The sequence below is a fragment of the Gopherus evgoodei genome, chromosome 3, assembly GCF_007399415.2.
Source record: "Gopherus evgoodei ecotype Sinaloan lineage chromosome 3, rGopEvg1_v1.p, whole genome shotgun sequence".
Lineage (NCBI taxonomy): Eukaryota > Metazoa > Chordata > Testudines > Testudinidae > Gopherus > Gopherus evgoodei.
The window spans coordinates 7,824,136-7,842,910 of NC_044324.1; the positions used below are offsets into that span (position 1 = coordinate 7,824,136).

Genomic DNA, 18,775 nt, shown 5'->3' on the forward strand with positions numbered 1-18,775 from the left:
ACATGTCAACCACCCACCTAGTGGTAACGTTCAGGAACTTCTGACCTGGATATAAACCAGCAACCTAGAGGTGAAAGGCTCTATTGCCTATGACTCTACTGCTGCCATCTGGCCCCCTACAATGGAATTGTGAAACAGCTAAAGCAAACTAAACTGAGGAAAGGGCAATTTGGAGTTGATAGGTAAGCGATCCAAGCCCTCAACCTCCATCTTCACTTTATAAAACCCCTTTAATGACAAGACTGATGCAGTAAATCAAAGCTCTTAAACTGGACTGAGACACAGTACTTACCATGTGTCTGTGGGATGTATGGAGCCAGCAGCTTTGCCCTTTTCTTCTCATACCCCTTCTGTGTGATGTCCCCTAAAATCAAACAGGAAAGTCATGTTATCGTGTCCTTGAGGTGCTCTATTGCAAGAGGATTTTAGCTGCATGGCCCTGCCGCACGATAATGGGCTTTGTGACGTGTCACCATATGGGCAGCAGGAATGACTTATAAGAATCAAGTATCTGTCAAGGTTCTACAGTCTTATGATTTGCTCACAGAAATGAAAGATGGAAGCAGACTACTCGGTCCCTGCTAGATCAGCACCCTCAGCCACGTACCCTATTGTGCATTTTTCTAAGGGTCTCAGGTTTAATTTTTAATTCCGCTGAACAATGGGGCTTTCATCTCTCCCTGTGGAAGCAACTGTACAATATACACCCCTTCAAAATGGGGTGACTTGAATCAGAACATCTGCCTTAGCAGGATATCACCACTGTAAAAACCTAAAATGAAAATCAACTAGCTCAGGCACCACAGGACGAGGACCAAGGACAAACTCAACCAACCAGACACCAAGAACAGGGAACAGTCCCCCTCTGCTAAAGGGAACTGGGGGAACGGCAATAGCAAACGCAGAGCTTAGTCATAATAAACCAAGCAATGAAAGAGAGGCTTGCAGCGGACCCTAAAGAGAGCTGAGGATGGACTGTGAGCAGCCCATTCAAGAACGAAATGCTTCACCCTGATCCAAAAGTAAACTTAGAGACAGACCCACCTCAGGTGACTGAACTGCCCAGCATGGATGGGCAGATCACCAAGCATTTATTGTGAATGGCAACAGTTCAGTACTTAGGGTCTTATAAACCAACTCTATATTGTGTCTCCTGCCTTACTGATATCCAGTGCAGTTCACACAGGCAAAGGGTGTCTATTTACCTATCTATTTAATGGGATTAATACCACTAGCCTCTCAGAGTGCTGTACTACGTTAAGTGCTTAAAGATTCACAAAAAGAAGATACCATACAGAGAGCAAAGAAATAAGAAACCTTTTTCTAAAAATATGAATCTCTCTGACCCACTAGAAGTACCATCTGGCTGCTGTCTTTTACTTTAATTTCTTGCATTACATCTGAACTGCAGAAAGAGACTGAAACCTTGAAGAGATTAGAACGAAAAAGCCCTGAAGCATTTCAAACCTCTTTGTAGTTTGGCCCATACTTGTAAGCTCTTTCAGGAGCCAAAAAGGTTGGAAGTGATCAAACACACAGCACGGAGAAAAACAGAATTATTTGGTACTACGGAGTCTAGCCAGAACTAAGGCCAATATTTACATTATATCATATCGAGAAACCACTGACCACTTACAGCATTCTCTCTTTACAGAGATTTGTTGTTGCAAAGTAGCATATTATCAGACACTATCAACAGAACAGGGATAGCACAGGCAGAGGTACTGCAAGGTTTCCCAACATTTTCCCACCAGTGTTCTTCCACTCTGACTTGGAAGGTCTCACCTTAGAGGTGATGAAAAGTTCAGCCTATGTGGCCCTGTCCTCTCTGCTGAAATTGCTGCCCCAGGGGACTATCAATATCGATTGGGAAGGTGATTTTGTGGCATGGGCACCTGTTCACTATGAAATGGAATGAGATCACTTCATTTACACTGGAGGGTTAATCTCAATACCAGGTGCATTTCTTAAAGCACCTGGACTCAAGCCCCCAGCACTGAACACAATGCTTTATGCTGCCTGATGCACACACACACAAAATAAATTTTATCTCAACTTTTTTTTTTATAGCATTTGAGCCAAGCCTTGACAAGTCCAAACGAATCAACCGACAGAGAATTTAAACGTTCATGAAACTGAGAGGACAACCAAAGTACAAGTTTATAAGTGTGATTGCAATATGCAGCTGATTAACCCATGGGAAAGGTATATTAGTATAATAAAACTACACCTTCAGAAACAGCAGCACAGAGACAAACAGTGTTCTCTTAAATGCAGCTACAGGATTCTGGTCTGTTCAAAGCACTTTGATAGCACTGTGTTAACTGACAGTCAGTCACAAGTACAAGGGATCAACTGTTGGTTTTCCAGGAGATTCTTATCTATACATTTCTTGAGGCCAGCCTGTGTGTGACTGTGGGACCCCCCCTACTGGATCTGTTGGGTGGAAACGAGACTAAAGAGGCTTTTCCCTCCAAGCCTAACCCATTTGCTTTTGCTTGTAATTCACTATTGGCAATAGGGTGTTTTTTCTCTTTCAGATTTAATGGGTATCCTCTGTGTTAGTGGTTTTACACTGCATGTAACGAAAGTACAGACTGCAGGAATTACTTTGGGGCGGGGGCCACACACATTCTGATACCAGCTCTCCTGATTTAAGGCTTCGCAATTTGTAATGATCAGATTTCTTGTTAAAATCTGGGCAGGAAAGGATGGCTGCATTATAGCGAGTCAGTGGGATTCTCATCGTCTTCAGTGAAACACGCAAGAGTTCCAGCTAATAAACCACCCTAGAAAAACATGAAGAGGGTAGGAACTACTACTGAAAAACATGATGTAACAGACAGCATCATTAACCAACTGCAAGTTTAATTACCAACCAATCTGGAGGACCTATATAGTTATTTGAAGATGGGATAGTGCCGAGAACAGACTTACATACAAAATAAAAAATCTAATCCAGCACTGCAGAAACTGTCAAAAACGAGCTATCCCAGCTACAAGATCAACTTGACCTCTTGCATGAGAAAGATTTTATTTTACTTGCCCTTCACAGAATAACTCTAATGAAGAGCTGTGTAGGATCTTGCAGGGCTGGTTTAAAACAGTGGGAAAGTTCCAACTTGATCAAACTTAGGTAGCAGAAATAAGGCCGAGACACACTATCCTTGTCCTGTGGCGCTGTAACTACGAGGTCTCCAAGCAGGGAACTTTAAATCACCAAGTGCCCTGGCAAATGGGGTGAAATGAAAATCTCAGTGATTTCCTCTCCATATACCCTTATAAGATCAAAAACCATAATACCTAGTGTGACTTCCAGACCAGGACCCCAGAAGCAGATCTAGGCAATGGGGACAGTACTCCAGAGGGAATGAAATCCCCAAGAAAAATCTCATTCCCTTGTCTTTTGAAGTTGAGATTAAGGCCATGTCTACACCAGAGACCTTATCACTGCTGTAAGCTCCTAGTGCAGCCATAGCTCAAGTGGAACCTCACTGATGGAGCACTGCCTGTTGCCACCAGGAATCTCAGCAGACTGTGACTCTGGAGACAGGGAATAGCTGGGGGCCATTTTCCAGAACTCAGGGCTGCATTTTACTCACCTCTGGGCTGTGGCAACAGTGTTTGCCCTTCTGAAGTGAGCTGCTAGCCAGACATTTTTATTTTAAATCCAACCGACACTCAATGCTGCTCTATCAGTACATGCATAAAGGTTAATGTCACGCTCTGGAATGATGCTCCCTGGGGAAGGGAGGGGAAAGCAACAGAAAGACATTGGATTGATCTTGCAGCTTTCAGAAATACTGCAGAAAGATTCCAATAGCATTTCAGCTTGTGTCCCTAACAGACACCATGCAGGCAAACCAAGGATCAATAAAGAGATACTGGGGAAATTAAATATTGAAGAAATTACTTTAAATATCTGGAATTAAATAAATTTTGATTTTATTTAAAAAACCCACTAAAATTAGCTCTTTTGTTTGCAGTTTATTTGGGTTTTTTAATGAAAATCCTTTTGTGTGCTGAACATGAGCTATGGCAATTAGTTCATTGCCTTAAAATAATGAAGATGACAATGGGAGCCATGTTTTACAAGATTGAAACAGGAAATTTTGTGTTCCCCTGCACGCATCATAAACATCATCATAATAACAAATATAATCACATCACAATTTGTAGATCTGAAACATGAGTGAGTCTTTTAAGGAATCTGAGAAATGTATAAATAATTTAAAAAACTTTCAAGTGAAAAGACAATAAAAGCATTGGAGTGATATTGAAGTTCTATTACGCTGTTCATCCCACAGCACTCAAACCACATGGTTTCAGCAACTAGACTCGATGGTGACTAGCACTGAAAACCACAGTGGATATTTCAGGAATCACTTCAGCTATACATGCACACAGCAGCTGTTTAACACCACACAGGAACGTTATACAAGAGTTGAGGACAGGCAGTGAAGAACAATTCTGTATGCAATTGAAGCTACAAGGAGAATATAGAGAGGCAGAATGTCATTAACCCAAACAGGAATCTGGACACGACACCAGGGCTAATGCCTTAAAAAAATAAAAAAGGTGCAGAACCAATTTACTACAGGTGATCAAGATCCCTTTCAAGTGTCTTCCAGAATAAGACAGGATTCAGCATCATCATATAGGGAGTGACAGACCCACAAGCATCTGTTAGAATATAGATTTTCAGGCCTGCCTCTAAAGCCTATACTTTAAGAACGTGGGTGTATGTTTATCATTTAGCTAGTTACAGGGGTATAAAAACATAGAATCAAAATCACAGTCTGCCTGTGTCGGCCTCCTCTTACTGTGACAGTTTGAGGCCTTGTTCTTAGGCTAAGGCCTTTAGCTCATCCTCACATCCCAAACCAGTCACACCAAAATAAGGTGCTATTGGGTTGTCAGGAAGACGATCGTGTCCTGATTGTGCCCATCACCGCCAGATAACGAAACAGATCTTAAGATGGTTAAAGAAAACTTAGTTTGACAGCATCCTGTCTGGCAAGAAATCACTTATCAGTGGTTGTGAAACCCTCATTTCTGTATTGTTTTATCTTTATGGCCCCCACTTCTCTATTGTTAATCTGTCTGGTTCTCTAATTGTTTCTGTCTGCTGTATAATTAATTTTGCTAGGTTTAAGTTAATTAGAATAGTGGGATATAATTGGTTAGATAATTACAGAAAAAATAGCTGAGAATATTACTATATAAACTGGGGTCAAACAGGAAGTGGGGGGAACGGAAGTTGGAATATTTGTTTAGGGGGAAGGGGGAAGAGGGACACAGGCAAGGCTCTGTGGTGTCAGAGCCGGGAAGTGGGTGGCACAGGGTAAATGCTCTGCGGCGTCAGAGCCGGGAAGGGGGGCGCAGCGTAGAGATAAGCCCAACTGGTGTGAAGGGCTTTGGAATATGCTTGCTTGAAAACTAACCCCAATAAACATCGTATTGTCTGCACTTCGGACTTCTGGTCTTTTGCTGCTTGGGAAAGCCCTGTAACAGCATCTGCTTCCCACCCAAATAATTCTGTAAAGCTGAGCACAGTCTATAAATCCACTTAAGAACTGCTCCTAAAAACAACATGAGGCTTGATATAGAAATATGATTTAATTATTGTAACCAAACAAGAATTGTGCCTGCATTGATGTTACTAGTTCTCAGGGTGAGAGTCCCTTTGATAAATCACATGGGAGCAATTTACCTAAAACTGTCTGAAATCTCTTGTCCTCAAACCTAAAACATCCAAACTGGATCTGAATCTACTCAAAGCTGAAGATACAATAATAAAATGCAGAAGTGTTCTTTTTCCCTCCTGCCCATTCTGCTGATCTGCAGGAAATGGAAACAGTTGGATCTGAACATAAATAAGGATTTCCTCACAGAATGTGTCATAAATTGCAGCAACAGGAAGGGAGCAAGACAATAAGATTGCAATCTCAAGAACTGTTCCCTTCCATCACAGAAAGATGGTGATTTATGCAAAGGGAACTGGTAATAACTGCAAAGCTTTGAACCTTTTACAGCATAGAGTTCTTCCACATTGTCTGGGTGCCCTCAGTAACCCCACCCCTTTTCCCATCTGCACAAGAACAAGACAGTAGACTGAGGAGGACATATTTACAAAAATAAGTACAAACAAATTAGCTTTAAAAATGCTCATTCATCCCTAGGAAACAAGTTCAACAATAACCCATAATGCTGAGGCATATGTTTGGCCTTCCTCCCAACTACAACCCTTACTATTTATTTATATTCTATGTCGGCCACAGCCTTGCTTCCTCCATGTGCTAAAGGACATGCTATCTCTGATGGGAAAAGTCCTTCCTTCCTTCTCAGGAGAAAGCAAACCATCCATAACAAATCAGTTACAGTAAGCGTTTCATTTGCCTCTAATCATAGCACCAGAATCAACCAACCAGTTCCTGGATTCACATATACAATGTTCTTTCCTCATCCGTTTCATGATTTCTCCTCCCCTCCCCTCTATAGGCCTGATCCAAAGCACCTTGAAGCCTCTAGAAAGACTCCTATTCACTCCAATGAGTTATGGATCCAGGCTCTATAAGCACAACACAATACTAGACCCTGAACGAAATGAGTCTCCCTAGATTCCCACGCACTGTCGTCAATCCCTTATGCCCTGGGTTTTCGGTTTCCACATTCCATCCATGTGCAGAATGCTGCTGAACACCTTCACATGCACAAAAACACCTCAGCTGCATCCTTCCCCTCATCTCAACTCCTCAGGAACCCCCAGACATTTCAGCAGCCAAGTCAAAATTGGCCTCCTTGTTTTTGCAGCTGTTTTGTGGGCCTGTTCCAGCCAGCCCTACAGAATTGGGTCTCTGGCACCTTTTCCCCTCTGCACTGTCACCAGTGCTGGGGAAACAGCCTTCTCCTGTGCACCTTCTTTCTGCATTTCCCCCTCTTATCTATTCCCTGTCATTCCAAATCTCGATACTACTGCTCCCCCTTTGCTCACGCACCCGTTTCATTTCTTTCCCCCTCTGCCAACTTTCTTGTTTTGAATGAAACCTTGCAAAGCATTTCATCATAAGGTCTGTAGCACAGACACTATACAAAATAGTTAGGTATGGAAGCTGTACTACATTCTTCCACCCCAACAGCTAGCCAGTAAGTCCCAAATGAACAAATGCTAAATTGTTCCTTCACCTGCCTAAAACAGGTAATTTCTGGTGATTTACTGATGCGAGAAGACTCGCAGGTGGTCTCTCTCTAGATAAGTGCTCTCTCAAAGTTAAAAATCTCCATTTTCCAGGAGAATAAAATGACCCTGCAAATACTTACTCACAAGCACTGCCCCATTATGGGATTACCTGGGTGAGCAGGGTCTACTTGTGTACATAAGGGTTGCCTCTAACCTAGTCAAAGTGAGAAAGAACTTTGCTCCATACTCCTTGCTGGTCTCAGAGTTCAGTCATTCCCATCACATAACCAAAGAGATGCTAATTGCTAAAATTGTGCCTCTAGGCAGGCATAAATTTAAACAACCTAGGACTCCCTAGTAAAATGTTTATCCACCAAGTTTAATACACTACCACTAACACAAGCTAAGCATCTGAATTCAGAAAGTTTGTTCTCTTTCCTTCCTGGAGCAAAGCCTATCTGTAAATATAGAAGGAAAGTTCCAGTTTATTCAAGGGTTTATGGTTCTAGAGTTGAAAATCCTTGATTATAAACTGTAATAAACTAAAAGGAAACCAGTAATTTAGACCAACGGTGGAGTTATAATTTAACGAGAGGAGTCTCTGGATTCTGTGTGTGTTAAAAGTTGGGGGTTTTTTAAATCCAACTCTTTAAATATCCAAGATTTTTAAAAACCACCACCATTATGGTGGGACCCTCAAAAATAAATGCTGTGTTGACTCTGCAGCAAGAGACTTGCTAACACTGTGTGTTTTGACATCACTGATGCTGACAGTACCACAACACAGCATTTGGCAGGGGGCTACATAAATTTAAATTATTGCCGGAATAAAAATTATGCATAATAATAATTTTGGAACAGTAGGGATTTGGATTAGGTTTATGGGAATCAATATTTATCATACGGAAAAGAACACAATCAAGAAAAAAATATTCTCATCAAAATTATATTAATATCAATGATACCCCGCATATCTGGCAAAAGTGGGTATGTATCTTTTCTTACACTTTGGCAACACTTGCATAGCTTGTCATGCCAATAAAGTCTAATTGAAATTAAACTGAAAACTGAAAGAAAAACTTAATAGCTATAAAACAACTGGTTTAACATTCAGCCTTATTTCTTAGTTGTTAGAATACACTACGTTATCATGTAATAGCTGACACACATTTGCTTTGCTTTTTACAGTATTTATAAAAAGATTTTAAAAGATCTTTTTAAAGTAGAACAGCTTTTAAAGTTCCTTTTGATAGGATTTTTTTTCTATTCCTTCAAGGAAAAATAGTATTTACCTTCATTATACAAATCCATCTGCATGATCTGGCTCAATTTAGGGTACAACAGGGAAGGGATGTGATAAAAAGACAGGCCAAATTCAGCATTAGTGTGAGCAGGTGCACAAATCTGTGGATCAAAATTTAACAGCATGAACTTACACCGGGGTGGAGACTGGCCCAGTGAGTCACAAGTGATTAGTCTGAATGTTACACCAACACCAAAATCCTGCAAACAGAGGAGCCTTCAACTTCCCGACTAACACCACCCTGTGAGTCAAGGCCACTTTTTAGCAATGGGATTCGATGATCCACTCTAAACAGCGGGCCTCAAACAGTACATTACAAGGTGGTAACACCAGCTAATCCTGCTATGCTCAGACAATGCTTCTTTCAACATCCTTGTTCCCCTTCCCCCTATAGAATCAGAACACTGAATCATTCACTGTCTGTCTAACGATACCATAATCACTACAATGGCGAAATTAAGGAAAATAAATCACGTGGGGCAGAAGATCCTCCAAACAAAGACTCCAAACACTTAAATGTGTCCAGTAACATATTCAATCATCCAATGAGTTTGTCTGCTTTTTAGAAATGTCAACATTAAGTGCTTATTTACAGAATCCAGTGAAGTATATTCCTGTAGATGCTTTGTTACTGTAGTCAGTCTGAGGGATCTGAGAGCCCATAAGGATAACTTAACTGCTCTCTTCTAACAGTAAATATCATAATGGCTTACCATAAAAAAAGGAAGGAATCAGTCACGCTATTAACATCATTGCACCAATATCTCAGGGATCTCCCTTGTTTGTAAGATATCTTGACATATTGTATTTCTGTTTGCCCGCATCTGCCCCTGCTTTTCACTCCTATCTAACTCTTGTCCTGCAAGGGTATCTCTGTAAGGTTCTACAACCATTCCTGAAACGATGTCATTTAGCTCTAAAGACTTCGGGGACACAGTCTGTTTCAAAGAGGCTATGCAAAATAAAGTCTGGTTTTGCTGCAATTTGATACTGAGTTTCTTATCCTTGGTAGGAAAGAGATGCTGAATCAAATGGCAGAGCTAAAGCCCAAATACATACTCAGCAGGCAACCAATAGTTCTAGGCCTTGTCTAGATTAGGATTTACATAACACATTTAGCTAAGCTGAATGTAAAGAAGGAATACTGTCTTCAACACGTGCTGAATTGGTTGAGTTAAAGCCTCAGGGGAAGCTTAGGCTTCAATTCAACCAGCTTAGCATGTGTTAAAGGCAGCACACCTTGTCTGCACTAGATTTTGTGCACATTAGTTAGGACATGTTGGTTAACAGGCTCTAACACCATACCTTTTATCTAGCCTAGACAAGGCCTCCAGGGCTAAGTATGGTCCCCAGCAGGTAAACTGCAAATGAAAAGTTTTGTGCTTGTGACCTTTACTATTTCTTTATGATTCAGAATGCCAGTCTCATTCTTCTTTACTGTTTTTTTTTTTTTTTTTTTAAACACACGGGTCTTTACTTCCTCCTTTTTACTGGAGAACTTCAGCTACCTTTGGAAGTCCTAGATGCCAACATCACAGCTCAAACCTCAGCTGCAGTTCCCACAGTCCACAACTGAGGACAGAGAGGAAAAGAGTCTCAACTTCCAACAACAATGAGCTTTTAACCAACCTCGGGGACCATATTTAAATTGTTTTCTAACACAATGTTGGCTAGCTGTATGTCCACGACCACAACAGCCTTGTCACTACAGTTGTGTTTAACAACATCAGACAGTGCTCTACACAGCATGCCCTGGTCTACAACAGCCAGAGTGTTCAAAACAAGTTTACATCATTCCCTAACTTTGTTAAAGGCCCATTGTTGATGTAGCCTCAAAATTCCCACACCTCTTTCATCTGGGAGACCTGCAGGTTTGAGCTGTGATGTCACCATCAAGGTCCTCCAATTAGGATGACAGTCCTCCAGTAAAAAGAGCCTGATAGTTCATTCTTTTAAAATGAGACCTCTCTTATAGATCCTAAAGAAATAGTGACGTGCAGAAACATCAGTTTTACTTTGGCAGTTTTCTTTAAAAAAATCTCATCCTATTCCCATTGAATTCCATAGGAAAGAGCTCATGGACTTCAATGATTGCAGCAGCAGTCTTACAAGGGTCTGCTCATTAGTATTAGCATTATATTGACTCTTATCATGTATTAAAGCATAAGAAGATTATGACCGAACTATTTTAATTCAGCAAAACTGCAGCCATGCCTCTGCAGTGCAGACTTATGAAAGCATCTGTATCACTGCACAGCAAACATAATGGAATCCCCACAAAGATGGAACAACATTTAGAGATTTATAATAAACAAGTTTAAACTCTTCTAATCACACGTTTCCATTTAAAAATATGCTTTCAAGATTAGAGTATGCCACAAAATTTAATCTACTAACGTTCAGTGCTTCACAAACTGTTGTACTTGACTGGATCTATCAAGGTCATCATTAAGGCCAGAGGGTGTTCTTTACCTTAGTAGATTACACTGCCTTAAATAGTATTTAGTTATCTTACAATGAATTCACCAACTAAAAACTATGCTGAAGAATAAGAGGTTCTGTCTTAATCCCACAAAAGCATTTCAGAGTCTCAGCTGACATTACGTCCTTAATTCACCCCATTCTGGGTAGTCATCTTAGAAGCCATATGTGCTGTATCACCTAATTTGGTGAGCTAAAGACAGGGTTCTAAATGTACCTCAGAATTTCTTTATTTTAGTGTCTGGGGGTGAGGTAGGAATGATGGGGTCAGTGGATGGATTGAAAAATTAGATTTGAAATAACTCAAGGCATGTTAACATCCTTTGCTTCAGTTTTAACAATTCTATTCAAGCTCCCAAGCTTCCATATTGGATTCCTGGATTACTGAAGATACCTGTAAACTGTTAGAGAAATTCTGTGCACTTTCCAAAACATGAGTAAAATTACAGTATAACTACTGGAGACAAAGCAAACTGACTTCCCTGTATAAAGGAAATACAGAGACATTGAATACACATTATGCAACCCCCATTTACTGAGCCTCGGTTAACACTAGTTTGCTCCAAGATGTCACTAACTGTAGACTAATTCCCATCCCTCAGGAAGCACATGCAACTCTCTCCTCAACTTGACTGCAGAAGTGCCTGGCTCTGTATAGTGAAATGAGGGGAACAAACCTAATTATGGAACCTGCCATTTTACAAAGTCACAGTCTCCCAAGACAGTTTAAAAATATATATACACACATGTAACATCTATATAGCCCCCTACACAACACCATATGTTCATCTTATTTATCACAACAAAACACTATTTATCATTTCAATGTTCCTCTATATAAAGATTAAAAGATGTGCACCTGATTCACACTAGGCAGTGTGGCCTAGCGGAAACTTTCTGGGTCTGCTAGGGGCCTACTGAGTGCTGGGCAAGTGACTTCACCTCAGTGTGCTCCTCAAGAGAGATGTATGAAAAGCACTACATAAGAACTTGCTGTTATTTTACTGAATTCCCCATTTGTCTTTTATTCTAAAAATTCTCATCTGTTTGCTTAGCAGCCAATACTTATATTAACAACTTGGGTTTTATCATATCTCAAAACAGCATGTGCCTCATATCACATTTCATATATATATATAATTTTGCATATTCCAAAATTTTAGTTTTTTTCTGTACTGACTTATGCCATAAGCACACAAGGGTTGGATTCCTTTGTGCTACTAAAAAAAAAAAAAATCACCTAGAGATTTAGAAAACAAAAACAAGGCTCAAACTGAGGCCAAGTTGCAGCCTAAAGCAAATTTCTTATAGTAAATAGGGATTCCCAATGGAAGTGACAGAGCTCCTGTGAGCTGGCACCATTAGGATAGTAACATTCTTATCCATAAGAGCATGCCTGTTTTAAACAGCTCCAGATCGAATGGAGAGGAGCCTTCCATGTTCTCAGCAGTCCGTTTCCTTGAGAGCACTCACAGACAAGTTATTCAAATTGGTACACAGTCAAATAAACCACCCCTACAATTCATCCATGTGTAACACGAAGCAATCCCACGATATCTTTTTTAAAATGACTAGGCTTTGCCTTCCCCCAGACCCTTTCTTAGTGAAAAACCAGCATTGACTGAAGTTCACACAGTAACTTTTTAGGCTCTATTTTTCTCAACCCTGGTTAGTTTCCTCACACTTCCTGAGGAAGCTCTGTAGGACAGTTATAGTGGAATCACAACACTTTCCTTTGTTCCTCCTTTGACACATGCAGACTTTCTTTCTACCTTTGGTTTATTCCTGAGACATTATATTTAATTTGTATTATGGTAGCACCTACAAACCGAACCCAGATCAGGAGCTATAAACATACAAGATACAGTTCTCTGCCCAGAACACCTTACAGTCAAAACAGGTAAGACAAAGGGTAGGAAAAAGGAAGTAGTGTTTTTCCTTTATGGCTGGGTATTAAAGCACAGAGAAGCGCTGGGACTCTGCGGCAGAAACAAGACTGGGTTCAGCTCCTGAAAGTCCCAATGCAGTATGCTACCTACAAGACCATTCTTCCTCTGTGAACATGCTGAATATTTGTTGCTTTCACCTTCACATACATTAAAACAGGATACACGATTGCCAAGAAATAACTAAAGCTAGGGGCCTTAAAAGAGGCCTTCAAAGTTAGAACAAGATGAAGTGTTTAAAGTGAAGCATTTCTTAGCAACTCTGGAAAAAATTACACCTAAGAACATATGGGCGGGTTAAACTTTAATAACCCAATGATTATGAAAAGATTAAAATAATTTTGAAGTCTGTTTCAAATATTTAAATAGTCTCAGAAAAAGGTGTGTGGGGAACAGGCAGTATGCAAGGAAATTAAACCACATGGGGTTTGCCCCCGAAATTTCAGAGATAAAAGAAAAAAGTTTCAGAGAAAAAAAATCCTTAATTTCTGATGATGCTTTAAGAGCTCCTACATCCAGTGGGACAGAAACACAAGGATCTCACTCTATTTTGCTAGGAAACCCTGATTTCATAACTCACACAATGGAGGAATTTACAGTATAATAAATGTGCAAGGTTTTCAATTCACAGGTTTCCAAGAAAACTCTCTGGATGAGGAAGGTTCTAGTCAGATAGTTGATGAAAATGCTAAAAAGAAAGGAGACAAAGCTACAAGCACCTCAACTACCTGACAACAGCTTGTAGTCTGAAAGTTTGCTGATAAATCAAAAACTTTTGTGCCTCGTACCATTACAGGAGAGCACAGTTTGATTGAAGCTCAAATATTTCTTCCTCAAGAGGTTTGCAGGGTAGGAATACCATCCCAGATTAAAAGAAAAAGGTCTTGTCTACACTTGAAATGCTACAGGGTTGCAGCTGTAGCACCTCACAGTAAACACTACCTTTGCTGACGATCTCCCCCATCCGAGTAAGTAATCCATCCTCAATTCTAGACAAGGTTATTTCTTCCATTGGTTTAGCTTCTCCTCTCTTAAATGACTCAAAAGGAAGCCTGGTCAAATTCTTGAATTCTATTCTACAGCTGACATTTCACCCCATGGATACAAGGTCTGTACTACAACCAGAGAAATCGGCCGATGAAGAGAGTAACAAAGGAGTAACTATGGATGTCATCTTTTGTGAGACTTCTATCGCCCACTCTTTCAGGGTTTAGGGCTTGCAATATTAATAGAGCTCTCTGAAGTGTGTTTTAATGTTTCCAACACAGACCAGATGCCAAGGGTGTCCTCTGTGTAGTAGCCTGCGCTCTGCAGATCCAGCATCGGGCATGTTTGCAAAACTTCCAACGGACTCCGTGCTGTTCCAATGCCAAGGTTGGCTTTAGAGCTTTTTTCACAGGGCAAAGGACACAATGGGACCTGCTTCAACTTACCTTTGTGCCGGCATTCCAACTGTGCCACTCCTGTGGTTTTTGAGCTAATTGCGCTAACCCAGCAGCAGGAAGAGTTAGCATTCTTTTAAAAAACTCTTGTATGCATTTGATTTTTTATATTCAGAAAGGAGAGAACTAGCAATATTCTTAACTCTCTCAGCAACGTGGCTACTGCTGAGGAGTTAGTGCTGAAAAGTCGAAGGCCTGGGGAAGGTCCCAAGTGAAGAGAAGATTAGGAAGAGTTAACATTTGCCTGGGGAGAGAGGTAATACAGTACAACCGTTTCAGTGCTCTCTTCACTAGGCTTCTTACACCTGGCAAGAACTGCCAGAAAATAATAATAGCAGCTAGCTCTTACATATTGCTGTCCTTGAGGGGACTAGAACACTGTGCACAGGCTTAAGTCGGGGTCGTGCCATGCAACAAGAATTGAGGCACCCAAGGAGCAGGAACAGGAGGACAGGCTCTTCACCTGAGGTGCGCAAGTCAAGGTGCGAATTCTACCGAAGACTGGATGACTATGGAACTGAAGAAGGTACGGGCTATCACTAGCTTTGTGCTTGGGAGTGGCCAGCTGCTGTTTCTGAGAGTCTGGGGGACCACTGCAGTACTCATGCTCCCTCCCTCCACACAACGGCAAGAGATCAGACCACACCACAGTATGCAACCCTTACCAGCAATGTAAAGCAATATGGATGGAGGTTTTTCGAGGAGCCCTGGATTCTACCACCCAAGTGGCTGGAAAAGGATGGCATGATAACTACATTTGGAAAGGGGGAATGGGAACCCCCGCCCCCCAATGTACCTGATGTTTTAGGGTGGAAAGGGGAATGCCCCTTATCAACAGCAATAAGGCTTTCTCCCATCCTATCTTGATGTGGCCTTTGACTTTTTTCCCTTCTGTAAAGGAAATCTGAGCAAGGCAGACAACATTTGTTCAACTGCTCAACGCCCACAGGGAGGCAACTTGGGTGTTTAACTCCTTTCAGTCCTGCTAGGCTACAAATAGCTAAAACACTTATCAGTATCTGGAGACCCTTCAGCAACGGGATAGAGTGGTAAAATAACTTACACAGCACTTATTCTCCAGTCTCCCAAAAGAAAGCCAACCTGAAACACTGTGCAACTGAGATTTTTCTCACTGCAAAGTACCCAGCTGTGGAAACATGCTGTTCAGAAGCTCAGGCATTCCACCTTCTCTCGCAGGGCTGAGAGTGGCAGTACACTCAGATGAGATACCATAACGTATCTTGAGATAATTACAATTTTTACAGAGGGAAAATGCTGTTAAACCACGGCTGAATCAGCCAAGTATGAGCCAATAGAGGCAAACACTGGAAAGTTATGAGACAAAAGCAGTGGCACCAAAAAGCTAAGGTGTGGCAGGGCAGGGGTAAACCCCTTGAATGCCCTGCTAAAGGCTGGCTAAGCCCTGCTTTTTGGTAAGGTGGCCAAGTGCAGGGGCTCAGGCAGCCAGCAGAGGGCCCAGCTGCAGGCCCTAATGAGAGTGGACTCACAGCAAGGACCTGAGTTAAAGGCCAGCAGCTGGGCTGAGTAAAGGAGGGCTATAAAGCCCTGAGGAAAGCTCAGTCAGGAGGCTGGCCTGGGAGGAGATAGGAGGGCCATATCTAGGTCTCCTCACCCAAGGAAAGGAGCCTCAATGGCCTGCACACTCTAGGGAGGGTCTAAATGTGGATAACTGTTGGGGGAACAAAGAGGGGTTGCACTGTAAATGAAGACATAAGGGTGAAGCACCACAGAAGGAGAGGACTATTTATTTAACCAGCCAACACAGAGCACAGGCATGAGAGGGTAGAAGCATGTGCGGACCCTGACACAAGGTAATCAAAGACAAAACAAGTCCTAAGAATACATTTGGCAAGTTACAAAGGTGCAACATCTGCTCCCTCCCACAATACCCCCTTGCCTCCCAATTAACGGAAGTAACAAAGTGATTATCACAGGCCATGTCTACATCTAAAATTTTGCAGCGCTGGTTGTTACAGCTGTATTAGTACAGCTGTATAGGGCCAGCGCTGCAGAGTGGCCACACTTACAGCAACCAGCGCTGCAAGTGGTGTTAGATGTGGCCACACTGCAGCGCTGTTGGGCGGCTTCAAGGGGGGTTCCGGGACGAGAGAGCAAACCGGGAAAGGAAACCAGCTTCGCCGCGGTTTGCTCTCTCGGTCCCGGAGCCACCCAGCAAACCGCAGGGAAGGAGACCTGCTTGCTCGGGGTTCCGGGAACGAGAGAGCAAACCGGGAACGCCGCGGTTTGCTCTCTCGGTCCCGGAGCCAGCCAGCAAACCGCAGGGAAGGAGACCTGCTTGCTCGGGGTTCCGGGACCGAGAGAGCAAACCGGGAACGCCGCGGTTTGCTCTCTCGGTCCCGGAGCCAGCCAGCAAACCGCAGGGAAGGAGACCTGCTTGCTCGGGGTTCCGGGACCGAGAGAGCAAACCGGGAAAGGAAACCAGCTTCGCCGCGGTTTGCTCTCTCGGTCCTGGAACCCCGAGCAATCAGGTCTCCTTCCCTGCGGTTTGCTGGGTGGCTCCGGGACCGAGAGAGCAAACCGCGGCGTTCCCGGTTTGCTCTCTCGGTCCGGAACCCCGAGCAAGCAGGTCTCCTTCCCTGCGGTTTGCTGGCTGGCTCCGGGACCGAGAGAGCAAACCGCGGCGTTCCCGGTTTGCTCTCTCGGTCCCGGAACCCCGAGCAAGCAGGTCTCCTTCCCTGCGGTTTGCTGGCTGGCTCCGGGACCGAGAGAGCAAACCGCGGCGTTCCCGGTTTGCTCTCTCGGTCCCGGAACCCCGAGCAAGCAGGTCTCCTTCCCTGCGGTTTGCTGGCTGGCTCCGGGACCGAGAGAGCAAACCGCGGCGTTCCCGGTTTGCTCTCTCGGTCCCGGAACCCCGAGCAAGCAGGTCTCCTTCCCTGCGGTTTGCTGGCTGGCTCCGGGACCGAGAGAGCAAACCGGGAAAGGAAACCAGCTTGATTACCAGAGGCTTCCTCCTTCCACGGAGGTCAAGAAAAGCGCTGGTAACTGTCTACATTGGATTACCAGCGCTGGATCACCAGCGCTGGATCCTCTACACCCGAGACAAAACGGGAGTACGGCCAGCGCTGCAAACAGGGAGTTGCAGCGCTGGTGGTGCCCTGCAGATGTGTACACCTTCAAAGTTGCAGCGCTGTAACTCCCTCACCAGCGCTGCAACTTTCTGATGTAGACAAGCCCACAGACTTCCATCCAGATTGTTCAGCCAAGGACATCACTCCAGAGTCACAGACAAGGGCATGAGAAGAAACTGGCTGCCCGAGACAGCAAAAACACAGCATTTAACCTCTCAGCATTCACAGATATTAAAAGCAAACTATCAAAATCAAGCTTTCTACAGCACAAGCAAATGCTTATTTTAGGGCACTTTAATATTCATAGCATGATTATACTATCCTGAAAAATTACAGCAAACTAAGTCCCACATGAAATCTGCAGCACTGAATCAAATCTCAGAACTTCCTACCAAATTCCACCAGTAACTTGGCAAGAAGAGAGGAAGAAGGATCAGTGACCAACTCCTGGAAACCCCCATTGAATTTAGGTTGAGTTTGTTTTTGTTTGTTTTTTTAAAGGAATGCTAGCGTGTAGTCCAAACAAACCTCTACATTCCCTGATCTTGCCTTTATTCAGAGCCTGGTGGCCAAAAATACTTTCACAAATGTCCAGAATTGTTCTTTACTCTGGGGGAAGTTGGGGATTTTCTCAGCAGCAGTCTCCTGGCAGCTAAACAAAACAAACTAAGAGGACTCAGGAACAGTCACTTGCTGCTTATTCTAGGAGAGAGACAATCTTCCACATCTCCATTTTTCCCCTCCCATGGACTCTGCAGCAGCCTCACTCTGTTTTCAAGTGAAAAAAACAAATCTTGTTAACCAGAGACTTGTTTCCTTTAGTCCAATATGTAAAGAGTAAGGCATTGTTTTGTAATGCCAGTTACATTAAGTTCAGCTCCCAGCAACACTTGCAGAATTTCTAAGGTTCCAGCTTGAGATTTAAGACTGATATTGATCAGTTGGCTCCTGTCAAAAATTACTTACTAGCAACTCTCTTCAGCTCCTATGAAAATCCTACCCACTCATTTACATCAAAACTCACTCATGATCTGAAAATCCATCCCCTTCCCTTTGCCCCCACCCCCAAACATCACCTAGGTCTCTGTGCATTTAGGTATAAGTTTCATCTTTCCTAACCCATTTCATACTTGAAAGGTGCATAGGGTTGATATTTACAGTCACACAAACCAGGACATTTACAGTCACACAAACTAAGTAAATAAATGGCCCTCAAAAAACATGCTGAAAGTTTGCCTTTTCACAGCTTTACATTTCCCAGTCTCTCAGTTTAATTTGTTTGGAAGCCAAGTGCACACAAGAGAAGCTCTGTT

The 18,775-nt window shown here is 42.7% G+C and overlaps 1 protein-coding gene across 1 annotated transcript in view; it reads right to left on the minus strand.

Annotated features, from left to right (window-relative positions):
* Window positions 1-18,775, minus strand: part of DIP2B (disco interacting protein 2 homolog B) — a 131,798-nt gene that overhangs the window by 74,094 nt on the left and 38,929 nt on the right. The window contains 1 exon segment of the mRNA XM_030554905.1: window positions 293-364. Coding sequence (XP_030410765.1) covers window positions 293-364 — 72 coding nt within the window.